The sequence below is a fragment of the Marmota flaviventris genome, chromosome 1 (assembly GCF_047511675.1).
Source record: "Marmota flaviventris isolate mMarFla1 chromosome 1, mMarFla1.hap1, whole genome shotgun sequence".
Lineage (NCBI taxonomy): Eukaryota > Metazoa > Chordata > Mammalia > Rodentia > Sciuridae > Marmota > Marmota flaviventris.
This window is the reverse complement of record NC_092498.1, coordinates 119,217,626-119,237,599: the sequence shown is the minus strand read 5'-3', so window position 1 is coordinate 119,237,599 and position 19,974 is coordinate 119,217,626. Positions and strand designations below refer to the sequence as shown.

Below are 19,974 nucleotides of genomic sequence, written 5' to 3'. Positions count from 1 at the left end.
TTTTTCTTTTTGGTACTGGGGATTGAGCCCAGAGCCTCAGGCATGCTAGGCAAGCACTCTGTCACTGAGCTACATCACCAGTTCTTTTTATTTTGAGACAAAGTCTCGATAAATTGCCAAGGCTAGCCTTGAACTTGTTATCCTTCTGCCTCAGCCTCCCAAGTTGCTAGAATTATAGGTGTGCACCACAACACCTGGCTAGTATAATGTTTTTTTTTTTCAGTTTGTCATATTGTAGCATGTATCTAGTACTTTATTCCTTTTTATAGCCAAATAATATTTCATTGTTTGAACATACCCCATTTTGGTTGTCAGGGTTATTTGAAATAGGGGTTCATTGTTACCCCAGCTTGTCTAGAACTCTCTGGGATCAAACAATCCTTCCACCTCAACCTCTCAAGTAGCTGGACTACTGGTATGCACTGTTGAGCCTGGCTCTGATATACCACAGGTTGTTCATTTGTGCATCTATTTATTCACTTTTTGGTTACTGTGTAAAAGTATCCACTTCATTTCCTTCTTCTAATTCTTTTGTGCATAATAGGAATGAAACTGCCAGATCATATGGTAGATTCTGAGGAACCACCAAACTGTTTTCCACAGTAACTGGATCATTTTACATTCCCACCAGCAATATACAAGGGTTTAAATTTTTCCATATTCTTGCCAATGTCTGTTATTTTCCATTTAAAAATATCCCATCCTAAGGGTGTAAGGAGCATCTCATTGTGATTTTGATTTTGCTTTGCATTTCCCTAATGACTAGTGATGTTTAGTATTTTTGTGTGTGCTTATTGACCATCTGAATATCTTTGGAGAAATATTCAAGTCATTGCCCATATTTAAATTATTTTTTGTTGTTGAGTTTTGGTAATTCTTCATATATTCTGAATATTATACCCTTACTAGATACATAATCTGCAAATATTTTCTAGTATTCTGTGAGTTGTCTTTTCACTCTCTGGATAGTGACTCTTGATGTACAGGGTTTTTTGTTTGTTTGTTTGTTTGTTTTTCTTATTTTGGTATTGGAGACTGAACTCAGGGGCTATATCCCCAACCCTTTTTATTTTTTATTTTGTGACAGGGTCTCAATGAATTGCTTAGGGCCCCACTAAATTGCTGAGACTGGCCTCAAACTTGCAATTCTCCTGCCTCAGCCTCACATGACACTGGGATTACAGACATGAGCCACTGAATTTGGCTGCATAAAATTTTTAAAGTTCAATTTATCTTTTTGTTGTTATTGCCTGTGTTTTTGGTGTCATGTCCAAGAAATCATTGCCAAATCCAGAGTCATGAATATTTCCAGTATGTTTTCTTCTAAGTGTTTTCTACATTTTCATCTTAAGTTCAAATCTTTTACTGAATTTGAATTAATTTTAGCATATACTGTGAGGTAAAAGTCCACTTCACACTTTTCCATGTGGATATCCAGCTTTCCCAAAATCATTTCATTTTTAAAATTTTTTAGTTGTCAATGGACCTTTATATATTTTTATTTTTATTCTAATTTGTTATATATGACAGCAGAATGCATTACAGTTCATATTACACATATAGAGCACAATTTTTCATATCTCTGGTGGTAAACAAAGTATATTCACACTATTCGTGTCTTCATACATGAACTTAGGGTAATGATGTCCATCTCATTCCACAGTCTTTCTTACCTCCATGCCCCATCCCTTCTCCTCCTACCCATTTGCCCTATCTAGAGTTTGTCTTATCCTCTCTTGCTCCCCCTCCCAACCCCACTATGAATCCTTTTGACCCAGCTATCCCACTCCTTGGTTTATACCCAAAGGACTTAAAAACAGCATACTACAGGGACACAGCCACATCAATGTTTATTGTAGCACAATTCACAATAGCTGAACTGTGGAACCAACCTAGATGTCCTTCAGTAGATGAATGGATAAAGAAAATGTGATACACACACACACACACACACACACATACATACAATGGAATATTACTCAGCAATAAAAGAGAATAAAATCATGGAATTTGTAGGTAAATGGATGGAGTTGGAGAATACAATGCTAAGTGAAGTTAGCCAATCACAAAAAAACAAATGTCAAATGTTTTCTCTGATATATTTTATTTATTTATATGAGGTGCTGAGAAAGGAACCCAGGGCCTCACACATGCTAGGCAAGCACTCTACAACTGAGTCATAACACCAGCCCCAAGCATTTCATTTTGAAATAACTTTTCCTAACTTTTGAGTTACTACTTTCAATTGGACAGTAAAACCCCTTCCTTCCTTCCTTCCTTCCTTCCTTCCTCCCTCCCTCCCTCCCTCCCTTCCTTCCTTCTTTTTGAAAACCAAAACCAAACCAAAACCTACAATACCCAAACCTAAAGCCTAATAGGTTCCCTGGTTATGAGCTAGTTGAACTTAAATAACTACAGAGAAATAACTGCAAGCACCACGTAGTATCACCCTTCTCCAGTGTCAAATGTTTGGTGAAGGGGTTGCACACCTGTAATCCCAGCAATTTGGGGGGCTGAGGCAGGTGGATTGCAGGTTTGAGGCCAGCCTCACAATTTAGCGAGGCCCTAAGCAATTTAGCAAGAGATCCTGTCTCAAAATAAAATAATAATAATAATAATAATAATAATAATAATAATAATGAAAATAAAAAGGGATGTAATTCAGTGACAAAGCACCCCTGGGTTCAATCCCTAGTACAAGTGAAGTACTGGTGAAGGTAAAAGTGATTAGTAACTTAGCAAAAGGAAATTCAGGGCTGCAGTCAGGGCAAAGGGCTTAATATAGGAAGAATATTTAGATCACGGGTTTTGGAATCAGAGACACATTCACATTTGGCTTTTTTACTTCATAGCCTCTGAGCACGTGCCGGTTCTGTGCCCTTCAGTATGTTGCTTAACCTCCCAGGGCCTCAGGTACTTCATCTTATAATGGTGATACTGCCTAAGGGATAGCTGCAGATCTCTAAGTCGGTGCTAGTAAAAAGCGGCAGGTACAATTAAAAATTCGCCTTTCCCTTAAAACTGAAAAGAGCAGGAACAAGCATCATCACATCAAGTACCTAGTTTGACGACTTGTTGCATTTCTGGGTGATCCAATACCACTTGCGTCTAGTCTCCCTGGCAGCACCACGGTGGGACGTAAGAAAGATATGACCGAATGCACCCAAAATGCTCCCAACAGAACCTGGCACTTAATGGTAGCTGAATCGTGGATGCCCGGTTTCCCTATATGTGAGTTACATCAGATGATACAACTTTCTCGGACCTTGGGTGCCTCTGATTTTCCAGAGACAAGCGAAAAAGCACAACAGAGGGAGGAAAGAGGTTTGACATCAATACGCCCAGGGTCACCTCTATTGCTCACACTCGCCCTACCAGGCTCCGGAGATTCCAGAATTCGGGTGATTGGAGGAGGCGGGGGTGTAGCCACAAGGCCGGGTTTAGTAGATTCCGCTCTAGGCCTTCGTGTTTCTCATTGGTCCTCTGAACTAGAGATTCGTGACGCCAGGCGAGTGCGCCCCGGCGTGTGAAGGGGCGTGGTCTCCTGAGAAGGAGGAGAAAAGATGGCGGCGGCCGTGGGGCGGCGGTGTCTGCGGTTACTGAGCGGAGTCCCGTCTTGGCGGAGCAGGTACAGTAGCGCAGGGAGAGTTCCTTGGAGCGGAGGCAGACCTGGACCAAGCGAGGGTCGGGAGAGCGGAGTCGTTTCTTTACCGTGGGTTTTTCTTGACATGGGTTCGAGTGAAGACGGAGCCACCTTCACATGGAGCTGGGGGCAGAAGAAATTACCACTGCATGGGACGGTCAGGATTTAATTGGGATGTGGCCTAAACGCCCTCGTTTTGCCCTTCCCAGCTAGGTGGAAGTGAATAAGATTCAACAAAATAGATGGAATACGTTGCTTGCCCGTCTTCAGAATTGAGACAGAGCCTACGGCTTTTTCTTAGATGTTCATGTTCCTAGCAGGGCGGTGGGATGTGGGACGAGCACTGGACTGGGAGGTGACTTTCACTTCGGATTCTTTGTCTCTGAAGCGAGAGGGTTAAATTTGGACATCTCAAAATAATTTTATGAGATTGTGGTCTTGATTATCCTGGCGACCCCTAGCTATTACGTTTTTAGAGATGGAAGAGACCTGAAAGGTCCTATGAATCCTGCTAGTTCTTTTTGGAATTGACGAGATTGAGGTCCTGAGAAAAGGAATGATTTGCTCAAGTTCACCCAGCCAGTCAGTAGCAGACCCAGGACTCCAACCCAGGTACCTGTTTCTCAGTATTTCCCTTAGGCTGCAGGGCAGTTGTTGCATAGAAATAGCTTGGAAGTATTTGAACTCTCAGAAAATGAATTAAAATGTTGGTAACTGTGGCTCAGGAGTCAACTACTCAAGGTTTGAGAGACAGACCATATTTTTGAATTTCCAGTGAGTTAATTTTGTTAGTGTTGACCAAAGCTTATGCAGCAACAGGAAGGGACTTATTGTAGTTTGGAAGAATATACTAGATTTGGTTTGAGAGGGAACAGAAACCATAACTGGCCTTGCTATAAAAGTTTTTCTGTTCCACCATTAACTATTCAGAAATGATGTAGTTTTCTCAGGAGGAGGCTCTGCAACAGTGGTGGTAACTGTTAAGATTTGTTCTGTAGGTTTTTCAATAATATCACCAGGTATGCTTTTTTAATGAGTCAGCCATCAATTCATCTACAGGAATTAGAAATATTTTTAAAATGACACTCCTAAATTTAAAAAGAAAATGATAGTGGGTAGGATGCCTCACTCAACATCATTAAGAAATTAGCCATCCTTGGTACCAGTGTAGGTAGATAAGACTGATTTAGGTGCAGTGAGTGGGAAGGATGGTGATTTGCCTACAATAAGAACTCTTAAATTTCAAAGATTTTATATATTCAAGATAGAAACTACATTGACATACATATACAAACTCTAAAAGATAACATTTCCTTGAGTTTTTATTTTTTTCTTTTTGGTATTGGGGCTTAAACCCAGGAGCAGTTTACCACTGAGCCATGTCCCAAGCCCTTTTTATTTTGTGAGGAGATCTCCATAAGTTACTGAGGCTGGCCTTAGAACTCATGATCCTCCCACCTCAGCTTCCTAAGTTGCTAGGATTACAGGCATGTGCCACCAGGCCCAGCTATATCCATTAGTTTTCAGTAAAGTGGTAAGTATCTGCTTGTGAGAAACACAGATGAAAGCCTCATAGTGGAGGAAAGTTTTTCAGTAAATGGATGTGATATGATAGAACAGAGAAAGCAACATTTTGGGTGATAATTTAGGGCAATGTTTCTTAATCTCATTTGATAAAAGAATGGGTTGGATGTTTATTAGAAATAGAGTTTCCCAAATATGTTGCTGTCTTACTACCAGTTTCATATTCAGTAGGTTGGAGTGCTGTCAACTATAGTTTTTACAAGTATCTCAGGTAATTCTTAGGTTCAGGCAAGTCTGGAAAATAGTACCTAAGGAATGGGTGCTTATGTAAGACTTACATTCACAAATATTTATGGCATACCTTCACTGCAAACCACAGTGCCAGCAACCATGGGACAGGGAGGGGAAAGTAAGGAAATGAAGAATTAAAAGATATGTTTAAAATAGGCTTTAAGGGCTGGGATTGTGGCTCAGTGGTAGAGCGATTGCCTAGCACATGTGAGGCACTGAATTCGATCCTCAGGACCACATAAAAATAAATAAATAAAGGCATTGTGTCCATCTACAACTAAAAAAAAAAAAAAAAATTTTTTTAAATAGGCCTTAGGCCAGGCACGGTGGTGCATACCTATAATCCCAGCGGCTTGGGAGGTTGAGGCAGGAGGATCGCAAGTTCAAAGCCAGCCTCAGCAATTTAGCGAGGCACTAAGCAACTCAGTGAGACCCTGTCTGTAAATAAAATATAAAATTGGTCTGGGGATGTGGCTCAATGGTCAAGTGTCCCTGATTCAATCCCCAGTATCCCCCCCCCCCCAAAAAAAAAAAGTGTTGGGGGGCTTAGGTTCAAAGAACTTCACAATTTAGTAGATATTTACCAGATATTCTAATTGAAGATAGAATGTGGGATAAAGCCCTGCTAGTTCAGTTTTATAAAAACTTTCACAGCTTTTGAAAGCAGCAGAGATAGATGTAAGAACTGTGGTTAAAGTGTTACCACCAGGGAGGGATTGTTAAAAATATTTTACAATAATGACATGGTGGAGAGACCAGTCAGGGTGGACCCTGGTCATAAATACTTGAAATGGGCATTCCAGTGTGTGCCAGCTCACTATCAACTCTTAACTTTTTTGTTAATAATTTTATTAATTTTGTGTGTGTGTGTGTGTGCGTGTGTGTGGTGCTGAGGATCAAACCCAGTGCCTCACACATGCTAAGCAAGCTGCTCAACCCCAGCCCTCAACTCTAACTTTTCATAATAATATGTAAGTAGATAATATGTAATCTGCCCCACCTGCCATCATGTAAGTAGATGGCAGTCTCTGGGCTCAGGGTTTTACATGTTTATCTTACTTCTGATGAGAGGGATCCTATTTTTATAGGTAGGGAAATTGAGGCTTAAGGCTACACAGAAAATTAGTGGCAGTGCTAGGATTTGAGCCACAGTCAGAATTGAGTGCCTCGTGATGGAGTTTAATCTCCTGCTTGCAAGATGCCCTCATGAGTTTACCATGTAGAAGACACATTAAATTGAACCTATACATTCACTTCTCTTGGGCTTAATCTCATTGCTGTGAAGTCAGGTGAGAAAACAAACACCTGCCTTTGTCAAGGGATACAGACACTAAACAAATAAGTGAGTACATACAGAATCCATTCTTTTTAAGTAGTGAAAAGGACTATAAAAAAATAAAGCAAGGTAATTAAGGGGTTAGAGAGTGCTCCAAAGGGGCAAGTCTTGAGTGTACTGTGGTCAGGAAAAAAAGGAGGAAGCGTTTAAGCAGAGAACAGATTGATAAGGAGTAAGCCACATAGGAGAGGTGTGTACCCAGTTGAATAAACAGCAAGTTCAAAGGTACACAGAGGAGCACATGTGTGTATGAAGAGTAACAAGAGTGTATGACTGTAATCCCAGGGACTCTGGAGGCTGTGGCAAGGAGTATCACAAGTTTGAGGCCAGTCTCAGCAACTTAGTGAGACCACCAGCTAAAATTTAAAAAAAAGAAAGAAAAAGGCTGGGGATGTAGCTCAGTGGTAGAGCACTCCTGGGTTCAATTCCCAGTACTGGGGGGGGAAAAAAAAAGGAGGAATGAATGAGAAGAAGGAGAGGAGAAGACCCAGAAGATCTGAGAGGCTAGCAAGATGGAAAATGTAGTTAGGCATAGTGGCTCATGCTATAATCCCAGTGTCTGGGGAGGCTGAGACAGGAGGATCATGAGTTCAAAGCCAGCCTCAGTAACTGTGAGGAGCTAAGCAACCCAGTGAGACCCTGTCTCTAAATAAAATACAAAAGAGGGCTGGGGATGTGGCTCAGTGGTTGAGTGTCCCTGAGTTCAATACCCAGTACCAAAAAAAAAAAAGGGAGGATGTGGTCTTATTTTCTCTTTGGAAAAGCTCTCTCTGGCTATTTTGTGGCAAATAGGATATGGAGGGCCAAGAGTAGAAGCAGGGAGATGTGGTATTACGGTCATCTAAGTGAGAGATGAGGTGGCTTGGGCTAGAGTGAGAGTGGTGGTAGGGATGAGAAATGAGAAATGGGTAGATTAAGAGATACTTTCAGAGTAGTTTTCATGCTTTGTTAGTGGATTCAATATGGATGGTGAGAAAGAACGAACTTAAAAATGTGTCTTAGAGACTGGGGGTATAGCTCAAATGGTAGAGACTTGCCTAGTATACAATAGGCTCTGGGTTTGATCCCTAGAACCTAATAATAAAATAAGATAAAATAAAAATCTTAGGGTTTTGCTGGGTGCAGTGGTGCACGCCTGTCATCCCAGCGGTTCTGGAGGCTGAGGCAAGAGGATTAAAAGTTCAAAGCCAGCCTCAGCAAAAGTGAAACCCTGTCTCTAAATAAAATGCAAAATAGGGCTGGGGATGTGGCTCAGTGGTTGAGTGCCCCTGAGTTCAATCCCTGGCACCAAAAAAAAAAAAAAAACTTGGGTTATTGCTGGGGCTGGGGCTCAGCGGTAGCACACTTGCCTGGCATGTGTGAGGCACTGAGTTCAATTCTCAGCACTGCATATAAATAAATAAAAAATAAATAAAGGTCTATCAACAACTGAAAAACAAATTAAAAAATAAAATCTTAGGGTTTTGACCTGAGCTTCTGGGTGAGTGATTATACCATTTTCAGAATGATAGATTAATTATAGTAATGTTAGTAGTATAACAAAGAAACCCAATATTATCCTCAGTAGCTTAACATAGTAGACGTTTATTTTTTGCTCTTATAAATCTTGGGTGGTCCTGATTGGTGAGGCACTTGTTCTATAAGCAGCACTCCTGGGACAAAATCCCCTGCCATATTTTCTTCCTTTCTTCCCTCCCTCCCTCCCTCCCTCCCTCCCTCCCTCTCTCCTCTCTCCATTCTTCTTCCTTCCTGAAGTTGAATCCAGGAGCATGTAACCACTGAGCCACATCTACAGCCCCTTATTTTTTTTTATTTTGAGACAGATTCTAAGTTGCTTAGGGCCTCACTAAGTTGCTGAGGCTGGCTTTGAACTTGCAGACCTCCTGCCTCAGCCACCAAGTTGTTGGGATTACAGGTGTGCACCACCATGCCTTGCTCTCCTGCCATCTTTCTTTTTTTGGTACTAGGGATTGAATCCAGGGGACTTGACCACTGAGCCACATTCCAGCCCTATTTTGTATTATATTTAAAGACAGAGTGTCACTGAGTTGCTTAGCACCTCACTAAGTTGCTGAGGCTGGCTTTGTACTTTTGATCCTCCTGTCTCAGCCTCCTTAGCTGCTGGGATTACAGGTGCGCACAGCTGTGCCTGGCTTCTCCTGCCATCTTTTAACATGTGGCTTCCCAACATCTGTATGTTTGTCTGCAACAATCAGGATAAAAGCAGAAAGCCTAGAGGTGTAGTTGTCTGTAGTCCCAGCTACTCTGGAGATAGTGGCAGGAGGATTGCTTGAGCCTGAAAATCCTAATGGTTCTCACAGTTTGCTGGAAAGGAGGCTGGGAAATGAAGAGGAAACAGATTTGATAAACATCTGCCACAGAGAACTTTGGGTGAGGAGTAGGTTGAAGATATGTTAGAGAAGGTCAGGCATTCTGTTTTGGATGAAATCAGTTTGAAATGACTCCAAGTGGGAATGTGGGTAGCCTGTTGGAAATAACAGACTGGAAGTCCTCGGAGGAATAGTGGGGGAAGTCATCCAGAGGGACCAGAAAGGTAGGAGGAAAACTCATGATCCCTGGAGTCAAATGAGGGTTGAATTTAAAGGAGAGTAAGATCAACTGTGTTATGCTTCTGAGCAATCAAGTAAGGTGAGACCCATGATGTATGCATTGGGGCTGGGGATGTGGCTCAAGCGGTAGCATGCTCGCCTGGCATGCGCCGGGCGCTAGGTTCGATCCTCAGCACCACATAGAAATAAAATGAGGATGTTGTGTCCACCGGAAACTGAAAAATAAATATTAAAAACAAAAAAGATGTATGCATTGGTATTGGCAAAATGGAGGTCTTAGGTGATTATTAGTGATTGATTGATTGGTACCTGAGATTAAATCCAGAGACTCTTTACCACTGAGCTGCATCCCCACATCCAGAGCCCTTTTTAAAAAACTTTTTATTTTGAGTCGGTATCTTGCTAAGTTGCTTAGGGCCGGGCTGAATTGCTGAGGCTGGCTCTCAGGATCCTCGTGCCTCAGCCTCTGGATCCTCTGGGATTACAGGCATTGCGCCATTGTGCCTGGCTCTGTTGGTGATCTTGACAAGAGGTGAGATGATAGGAACAAAAGCCTGATTGAGTAGGATTAAGAGAAGATGGGAGGCAAGGAAGTGATACAGTGAATACAGATAGCTCTTTCAAGAGCTTGTAATGGAGAGAAGAAAAGTGAGATGGAAACTAGAGAAAGAAGCATGGTGGACAGTGTTTATGTAAATTGGAGAAATAAAGCATTTTTATATAAAATGAAAACAGGGACAATCCAGTAATAAGTAACAAGTTGATATAATGGGACATTTGCCAGACATTTGTTCCAGTAGCTAGGACTGAGCAATGTATAAGAAAGCTGAACATTTCATTCTCAGGCAGGTTCCTGAGGGGGAAGATGCATATACAAATCACCTGAGGGCTGAGCAGCCAGTCATAGTGGATAAGTGATTCTCTGTAATTTATAGAACACAGCAATTTTCCTGTAGTCATTTTTTTTTTTTACCAAAAAAAAAAAAAAAAAAACCCAGGAATGCTTTTTCATAGCTCCAGCTATATCTCCAGCCCTTTTTATTTTATTTTTTTTATTTTGAGGCAGGGTGTCACTAAGTTGTTTAGGGCCTTGCTAAATTGCTGAGGCTGACCTCAAACTGGTGATCATCCTGTCTCAGCCTCCCAAGTCACTGAGATCATAGGCATGGGCCATGCCAGTGCTCGACAACCCTTTAGTCTGTTTTTATACTTCCAGTCTAATTCTGTTTGGAAAACAGGATTTTTAAAGTCGTTCTTTTGTAGTGAAAGTATCCATTCTAAGAGATGAGCACTGGTCAGTGCTGGGATAACTTTCATATTCTCCAATGCATCCTTTTTGGTATTAATAGCTGTTGTGTCTGGTCTTGGGGGTGGTGATTATCATGGCAAAAATCTTTTTCCCCATACAAACCTCATTTGCCTAGAGAATGAATATAATATTCATTACATTAGTCACAGTATCATGATGTGAGAGTGAGGGTGTTTTTTTAAAAATATTTTTAAAATCTTCAATGGGCCTTTATTCTGTTTGTTTATTTATTTATATGCGGTGCCAAGAATTGAACTCAGTGCCTCACTCATGCTAAGCAAATACTCTGTTACTGAGCTATGACCCCAGCCCAAGCGTCTTTTTTTTTTTTTTAATATTTATTCACAATACCTTTATTTCACTTATTTATTTTTTACGTGGTGCTGAGGATCGAACCCAGGGTCTCATGCATGCGAGACGAGCGCTCTACTGCTGAGCCACAACCCCAGCCCCCAAGGGTGTTTTCAAGTGAAGAAAATTTCATGTGGGAAAAATAAAAGTACCTAAATTTGATACAGTTTATAGGATACCTATATGACATAACTGAATATCCATGAACATAAATATTATAGTATAATTGTATATTATAAATGTAGTTCTATTTTTCACAAATATCAATTTAGATATTTATAATAGAGTAAATTATTACTTCTACCATAAGGGCTCCAAGGAAAAAAGAAAAAGAAACATTTACTAACAAGAATATAGTTTACTTACTTTTACATTTCAGGTCAGTATTTAGAAAACCAAAGTATTACCTGAATTGAGATTGCGATGTTTGAGCTTGGTATGGTGACACACACCTCTGATTTCAGACTACTCATCAGGCTGAGGCAAGAGGATCACAAATTCAAGGCCAGCCTTCACAACTTTGTGAGACCCTGTTTCAAAAATTAAAAGAAAGGGCTTGGGATGTAGTTCAGTGGTAGAGCACCCCTGGGTTTCTAGTATGGCAAAAAATAGATAGATAGACAGACGGACAGACAGACAAATGAAAAGATCGGGGATATAATCCAGCTTGTCTAGCATGGGTGAGAACCTGGGTTCACTTTCTCGTATTGCAAATGAAGAAGAAGGAGGAGGAGAAAGAAAGAGAGGGGATATTTATGAAACAAAGAAGAATAAACAACTGAATAAAAATAAATTTTCTTAAATCTTAAAGCTGTGAAAATAATTGATAAGTTTTTTCTCAGTATTTTTGAAACCTAGCCACTCTGTCAATAAAACTCTTTTGGCAAAGCAGCCACAAAAGATAATTCAAAAAATTTTAAACCAGTTGAACCAGCCAGACTTGACATAGATTAGATTAGTTCAATGTGGTTTTCTTTTTGCCACTCTTTTTTCTCCAGCATAAACATTTAAAATCATTAAAATTTCATGGGCTAGGGTTGTGGTTTAGTGGTAGAGTGCTTTTTTAGGATGCGCTAGGCACTGGGTTTGATCCTTAGCACCACATGAAAATAAGTAAATAGAATAAAGATGTTGTGTCTATCTACAATTAAAAAAAAATTCAGCCACCAGAAATATTAGAATCTTAGAGATTAAGGGTTCAGTTGTTTATAGATTATGTACAGCTCTTCTTATGTCATACAGAAACACATGGCTTTGTGTAAGAATGATGGTATTCTTCCTTATCATGATCTTATGCTTAATTAATGGGGAAAAAGATTTTTTTATTGTGAAACAGTTTCAGATTACAGAAAATTATAAAAATAATACACAGAAGGGCTGGGGATGTGGCTCAAGCGGTAGCGCGCTCGCCTGGCATGCGTGCGGCCCGGGTTCGATCTTCAGCACCACATACAAACAATGATGCTGTGTCCGCCGATAACTAAAAAATAAATATTAAAATTCTCTCAAAAAAAAATAATACATAGAAATCCCAAATGTTGTCACTGTGCCTGGCAGACTTGACTGGGGTTGTGGCTCAGTGGTAGAGCACTTACCGAGCATGTGTGAGACACTGGGTTTAATCCTTAGCACCACATAAAAATAAAATAAAAGTATTGTGTCCACCTACAACTAAAAAAATAAAAATAAATGTTAAAAAAAAATCCCAAATGTCCTTTATTCAAATTCTGCAAATGTTGACCATTTTTGTTTTATTTTTCTTGTTTCTTGTATGTGTATTTTTGTATATATTTATATATTTTCTTAAACACTTGAAAGCACCTTGCAGACTTGACAGCTCTTTTTTTTTTTTTTTCTGGTACCAGGGATTGAACCCAGGGGTGCTTTAACCACTAAGCAACATCCTCAACCCTTTTTATATTTTATTTTGTGTATTTGCGGGGGCAGTACCGGGGATTGAACTCAGGAGCACTCAACCACTGAGCTACATCTCCAGCCTTATTTTGTATTTTATTTATAGAGACAGGGTCTAACCAAATTGCTTAGCACTTTACTCTTGCTGAGACTGGCTTTAAACCCATGATCCTCCTGCCTCAGCCTCCTGAGCTGCTAGGATTACAGGTGTGTGTCACTGTGCCTGGCAGACTTGACAGCTCTTTACCTATAAATTATGTTAGCTTTTTTCCTACAAAGTTTTTCTTTTATGTAATTATAGTGCATTTGTCAAAAACCAAGAAATTAACTGGTACAGTACTGTTATTTGGTCTGTAAACTGTATTCACATGTTGCCAGTTGATGTTATCACTAATTTTATTTATTTATTTATTTATTTTTTAATATTTTTAAGATGTAGTTGGACACAACACCTTTATTTCACTTTTTTATTTTTATATGGTGATGAGGATTGAGCGCTCTACTGCTGAGCCACAACCCTAGCCCTACTAATTTTATTTTTAATTGATTAATTGATTGATTAATTTTTGGGTACTAGGGATTGAATCCAGGGACACTCTACTATGGGATACATCCCCAGTCCTTTCCTTTGGTACTGGCAATTGAATCCAGGGGTGTTTAACCACTGAGCCACATTCCCAGCCCCCTTTTTTGTATTTTATTTAGAGAAGGGTCTCACTGAGTTTCTTATGGCCTTCCTAAGTTGCTGAGGTTGGCTTTGAATTCGCAATCCTCCTGCCTCGGTCTCTTAAATCCCTAGGATTATAGCCGTGTGCCAATATGCTCATCCCTGCAGTCCTTTTTATTTTTTATTTTGAAACTGAGACTTGCTAAGTTGTGGAGGCTAACCTTGAACTTGTGATTCTCCTGCTTCAGTCTCCTTAGTAGCTGGGGTTACAGTTGTGTGCCACAGTGCTCAGCTAATTTTAAGAAAAATATTTAATGTTCATTTTCGTTTGATTATAGCTTCTGTCACTGTGGAAACACTTCCCTGAGCCATTACCTACAGTCCTTATGGAAGTTGCCCCTTCGAGCTTTTAACACAGGTAAGGAACATTTGGAGATTGTGCCAGTCTTCTCTGTGTCTCAGTGTGCTCAAATTGGAATAAATATAGGGTTATTGTTAGCATTAAATAGTCTGTGAAGTATGTAGCATTCCTGGCACTTAGTCATCACCAAAGCGTTGCCTCTTTTACTTCATTATTATTGTTAGCAGCATAATACTCTATGACTGTACCATTTGTAATTGGACATTTGTTTCTAGTCTTTTTCTACCACAGATAATCCTATAGTAATATATCTTTGTGTATCTTCAGGATAAATTTCTAGAGGTCAGATTGCTCAGTCAAGAGGTTTGTGTATTTTACATTTTGGTATTTAGGCCAATTGTTCTTCAAAGAGAGTTTTATTGTTCCTGGTTCACACTTATAAGCAAGCATTGGCACCCAGCAGAAAGCATTTAGTAGAGTATGACAAGTCAGTCAAAGCTGCCGGCTCAGTGTGGAGGGTACAATAATTTTCTTGTCCCAAGCAATTCAGAAAAAGAAAAACAGGTATTTTCTTGCTTTTTAAAATTTTTTTTTTTTTTTTTAGTCGAAGATGGACACAATACCTTTATTTAATTTATTTATTTTTATGTGGTGCTGAGGATTAAACCCAGTGCTTCACACATGCAGGCAAGCGCTACAACCCCCAATTCTTTTTTTTTTTTTTTTTTTTTTTTTTTTGGTAGAGCTGGGGATTGAACCCAGGGTCTTGTGAGTGCTAGGCAAACACTTTACCAACTGAGCTATATCCCCAGCCCCCTATTTTCTTACTTTTTGACAAGTCTTTTCTTCAGAGGTACAATATTTAGTTGCTTTGCTTATAGGTTTATCCATCTTACCACAATAGCAGATTTTCCTCCTCCTTTTTCTTTTTTTGTACCAGTGATTAAAACTAGAGGCACTTAACCGCTTAGCCACATCCTCAAGTCCTTTTTATTTTTTATTTTGAGACAGGGTCATGCTAAATTGCTTAGGGCCTCTCTACGTTGCTGAGGCCAGCTTTGAACTTAGAATCCTCCTGCCTCAGTCTCCCAAGCCACTGGGATTATAGGCATGCACTACTGTGCCTAGCTTCCTTTTTTTTTTTTAAGACAAAATCAGGGCTGGGGATGTGGCTCAAGCGGTAGCGCGCTCACCTGGCATGTGTGCGGCCCGGGTTCGATCCTCAGCACCACATACAAACAACGATGTTGTGTCCGCCGAAAACTAAAAAATAAATATTAAAATTCTCTCTCTCTCTCTCTCAAAAAAAAAAAAAAAAGAAAATTCAATTATTTAAAAAAAATAAAGACAAAATCATATTCCATTATATATTGAAATAAAACAGCTATTGAGACATAATTCATATAATATATGCCCTTTTAAATGTATAATTCAGTGGTATTTTCAGACTTATATGAACATCACCACTTGCCCATCTCCCCGCACCCATAAAAGACCTTTATCTGTTAAGCTGCCATGCTCCATTTCTCCCTACTCCCAGACTTTGGTAAGCACTAGCCTACTTTATGTCTACAAATTTGCCTATTCTGGACATTTCACATAAACAGAATCATACAGATTACAGCCACTTTGTTTTATGGCACAGGGGATGCTCTTGGGTGCCCTATTATTATTATTATGCCCTGTTACACCCAGGGGTGCTCAATTATTGAGCTACGTCCCCAATCCTTAGTTTTTTATTTTGAGACAGGGTCTCAGTTACCCAGGCTGGCCTCGAACTTGCAATCCCCTTACCTCAGCCTCCTAAATTGCTGGGATTAGAGGCATGTGCCAGACTAAAACTTGGATCCTCCTGCCTCAGCCTCCCAAGTTGTTGGGATTGTGCTCAACTTAGTATGCAGCCTTGTATGGCTGGTTTCTTTCACATGTTTTTAAGGTTCATACTGTAGCTGTATCATTACTTCATTTCTTTTTATTTGTAAATGGAATATCATTTACAATATCATGGCCATTCCACATTTTATTTCTGTTCCAATCAGTTGATGGGCATTTGTTTTGTTTTTGTTTTTTCATTTTGCTATTATGAATAGTGGTGCTAAATGAACATTTATGTACAGTTTTTTTAAAAATTAGTTGTTGATGGACCTTTATTTATTTGTATGTGGTGCTGAGAATTGAACACAGTGCCTCATGCATGCTAGGCAAGCGTGCTACCACTGAGCCACAACCTCAGCCCAGGTACAAGTTTTTTTACGATTGTATTTTCTTTTCAGTTTTGTTGGGCATACATCTAAGAGTGGACTTATTGGGCCATATGGTAACTTTTTTTGTTTGTTTTTCTTTTTGCTGTGCTGGGGATTGGACTGGAAACTTTATGTTTAACATTTTGAGAAACTGCAAACTGGTTTTCAAAGTGGCTGTCCCTTTTTACATTAACTCCAGCAGTGTTTGAGGGTTCTAGTTTCTCCACATCTTTTCCAATATTTATCTTTTTTATCATAGCTATCTTGGTGTGAAGTGTATCTTGTGTTTTTATTTGTATTTCCCTGACTGCTAGTGATGTTATCTTGGTTTGCTAGGGCTGCTGTAGCAGAGTGCTGCAAACAGCAGAAATATATTGTCTTGCATTTGTAGAAGTTAAAAGTCTAAGATTAAACGTCAACAGGGTTGCTTCCTTGTGGGCTGTGAGGGAGAATCCGTTCCATGCATCTCACCTAACTTATGATTTGCTGACTGTTTTCAACGTTCCTTGCTTGTAGATCACTCTGATCTCTTCCTTCATCTTTATTCTCCCTGTGTACATGTCTTTTTTCAAATTTCCCCACCGTGTGAGGATACCATTCATGTTGGATTCAGACCTACCCTGACAAACTTACTTGTAACTTCATAACCTCTATAAAGACCCTTTCTCCAACATTACATTCTGAGGTACTAGGGGATAAGGACTTTAGCATATAAATTTTGGTGAGTCACAATTCAACCCTAAACAGATGTTGGACATATTTTCTTGTGCTTATTGACCATTCATGAATCTTTGGTGAAATGTCTGTTTAAATCCTGTATGCATTTTTAAACTGGGTTGTATTTTTTTATGTATGTGGTGCTGGGGATCAAATCCAGGACCTGGAACATGCTAGGAAAGTACTTTACACTGGGTTACTTCCCCATTCCCAGGTTATTCTTTTTTTTTTTTTAATTGAATTGTAAGAACTTATGAGATTTTATATTTCACAATACCAGTGCCTGATTGGAATTGGGCCTATCTTGTAAAAGGAAGATCATAGAGCCCTGGGTAAGAGTCTTGGACCTACTGGTAGCCAGCTCAGCAACCTTGATTAGTTTCTGGATCTCTTTGAGATTCTGTGTTTTTTGTCTTAAATTCTGTGACTGTAGTGGGAGTGAAGGTGCATTGTTGTTCCACAGAAACAATGCCTGTCTTTTTCTTTTACTAATTGATATACTTTAGAGACAGAAGACTCTCAGTATTGATGCAGGGTTGCACCTACCTGTCAGATATCTTATGAGTTCAGTTATCTTTACTGTGTGAGGCCTTCTGAAATGCATTGACTTTTCCTGGCTCTCTGGTGTGTGCTGGGTTTGCATGACTTTTTCCTATTCCTGTTTCCCAGTCTCAAAATTTTTTTCTGTTTCTTTGTTTTTGTTTTTGTTTTTTTGTTACAGATACCAGAAAAGTTCACACTGCCACTGCCCGAACCTTATTCCGGCTGCGCCCCTTGCCTATTCTGTTAGCAACAGGAAGCGGTTATGTAGGGTACCGGCAGTATGAAAAGTATAGGGAGCGAGAGCTGGAGAAGCTGGGACTGGAGATTCCACCCAAACTTGCTGGTAACTGGGAGGTAGGAATAAGGTGTGGGACCACCTACAGGTCTCATCCAGCACAGCTGTCTGTTGCTTTCTAAATTGCCCCAAAGTTGAAATATTTGAACAAGTCAAATTTGCTTTCTTGGAGCTCATGACTCCAGTGGGTTTTGACCAAATATAGGAGTCATACCTTTGGTGTCATGTCCGGTTTCTCTTTTGTTTCTGCCCTACTCCTGTTGTCTTCAGGGGCCAAGTAGAAATTTTTAGCTGTTGAAATCCTGAATGTTTATGTCTTACATTGGTTCTGACATCCTGACTATTCTACTGTTTTTGCACTTCTTGGTCTGAGGAGGGTGGACTTTTGTGATGTGGATTAGTTCTCAGGAACCAGACTGAAATAATCAGATTCCATTATTATTGCTCAGAATGCTCTCCACCAATCATACTCACATAACAGGAACAATCTGCACTGTTGTTGAACCTTGTGTCCTATATAATGAACTGTCTTATTCATCTCTGCTTTATGAACAGACACTCTAATATTGAAATTTAGCATAAAGGTGTAAGTTTAAAAATTGCCTTCTTGCCAGGTGCAGTGGCACATGCCTGTAATCCCAGTGGCTCGGGAGGCTGAGGCAGGAATTTTGCGAGTTCAAAACCAGTCTTAGCAAAAGTGAGGCATTAAGTAACTGAATGAGACACTATTTCTAAATAAAATCAAAATAGACCTGGGGATATAGCTCAGTGGTTGAAATGCCCCTGAGTTTAATCCTCAGTGTTCCCCAACCCCACCAAAAAAATTGCCTTCTCTGCATCCTTAATTTAACAAAAGAAAAATCTAAAATATCAAAGAACCAATAATAGGTCCCAATAGCGCAGACAAAAGAGGGAGTAAAAATTGAAGCTTTCTGGTATTTGAAAGGGAATAGTGCATTTGGATCTTCTCTTGAACCACTTCATATTGTTGTTCCAGCTCCACTGAATCCAGTCAAATAGGACCTACAGCAACAGGGTGTCAGAATCCTGATGCCAAGTCCCAGTCAGTATCCTTTGTAGCTATATGAAATTGAACATGTCACTTTCTGTCTGGTTCTCTTTGTCTTTAACTATAAGAAAGCAGATTGCATTGGAACATGACTCTGAGGTGCCTTCCAACTTCAACACAGGTTCTCTTGAAATCGTTTTTATCAGGTATGGTGGCATATGCTTGTAATCCCAGACTTGGGAAGTTGAAGCAGGAGGATTGCAAATTTGAATCCAGCTTCAGCAATTTAGAAGACCCTCACCAACTTAGTGAAACCCTGTCTCAAAATAAAAAAAATAAAAGGTCTAGGGATTCTCAGTGGTAAAAGGCCCTGGGGTTCAAGCCCCAGTACCAACTCCCTGCCAAAAAAAATGGAAGTTTTGTTGCCATTTGCATTGCATGCTATACAGTAGACTTCCTCCCAAAATTCTCTTTTGGATTTTGGTTTTGAATATTTTTCTCCAATAGAATTCAGTATAAGAATTTTACTTGTGTTGTGTTGTGTTTTGTAGGGGAGGGATACCCATGGGCACTTAACTACTGAGCTACCTCCCAGCTTTTTATCTGAGACATGGATTTAGCAAGTTGCTTAGTGCCTTGCTAAGTTGCTGAGGCTGATCTCAAACTTGTGATCTTCCTGCCTCAGTCCTTTAAGTCGCTGGGATTACAGGCATATACCACCACATCCGGCTCACTTATGTTTTGAATCTGTGAAACTGTGACTTAGTCAGCTGGCCATTCAGATTCATATTGTAGCAGTAACATTAGGAGATATCTGTCTGTAGTTCTCCCCTTTGCCCATGTGCCTATACCATTGGTCTGTTCATATAACCTTGGACTTTATAATAATTACCTCAGATCAAAAAAAAAAGTTTTCTGGTAGTATATCACAGAAACCTTTTTATGAAGGTAATTTTGACATATGTGAGTCATACTTTCAAAATGTGCTGCTTTGTCTCCTATGATCTTGGCAGTTTCCTTCTTAAGTATATCATTCTCCATTAAACTAATAAAGTAAATGTAATGTAAACATGGGTAGCACAATAATGTGATTGTCTGACACCATGCAAATGTCAGACCCAAGCTGGTCTCTTTGACCACAGGCATTTGTTATGTCGACTCTTCCTGTAATGAGCTTGTGTATTTTCAGGAAATTCCCATT

The 19,974-nt window shown here is 39.8% G+C and overlaps 1 protein-coding gene across 6 annotated transcripts in view; it reads left to right on the top strand.

Moving 5' to 3' along the window:
- The first annotated feature begins 3,539 nt into the window (after nucleotides 1-3,539).
- Pisd (phosphatidylserine decarboxylase) overlaps nucleotides 3,540-19,974 on the top strand; it is a 121,999-nt gene continuing 105,564 nt past the window's right edge. For 5 of the 6 annotated variants that reach the window (XM_071615522.1, XM_071615567.1, XM_071615521.1 and 2 more), the window contains exons 1-3: nucleotides 3,540-3,628; nucleotides 13,944-14,023; nucleotides 17,648-17,823. In XM_071615522.1, the coding sequence (XP_071471623.1) occupies nucleotides 3,564-3,628; nucleotides 13,944-14,023; nucleotides 17,648-17,823 (321 nt within the window). In that variant the 5' untranslated portion in view covers nucleotides 3,540-3,563. Of the gene's footprint in view, nucleotides 3,629-13,941; nucleotides 14,024-17,647; nucleotides 17,824-19,974 lie in introns of those variants that run through there. The other variant, XM_027953458.3, reaches the window with a different exon arrangement.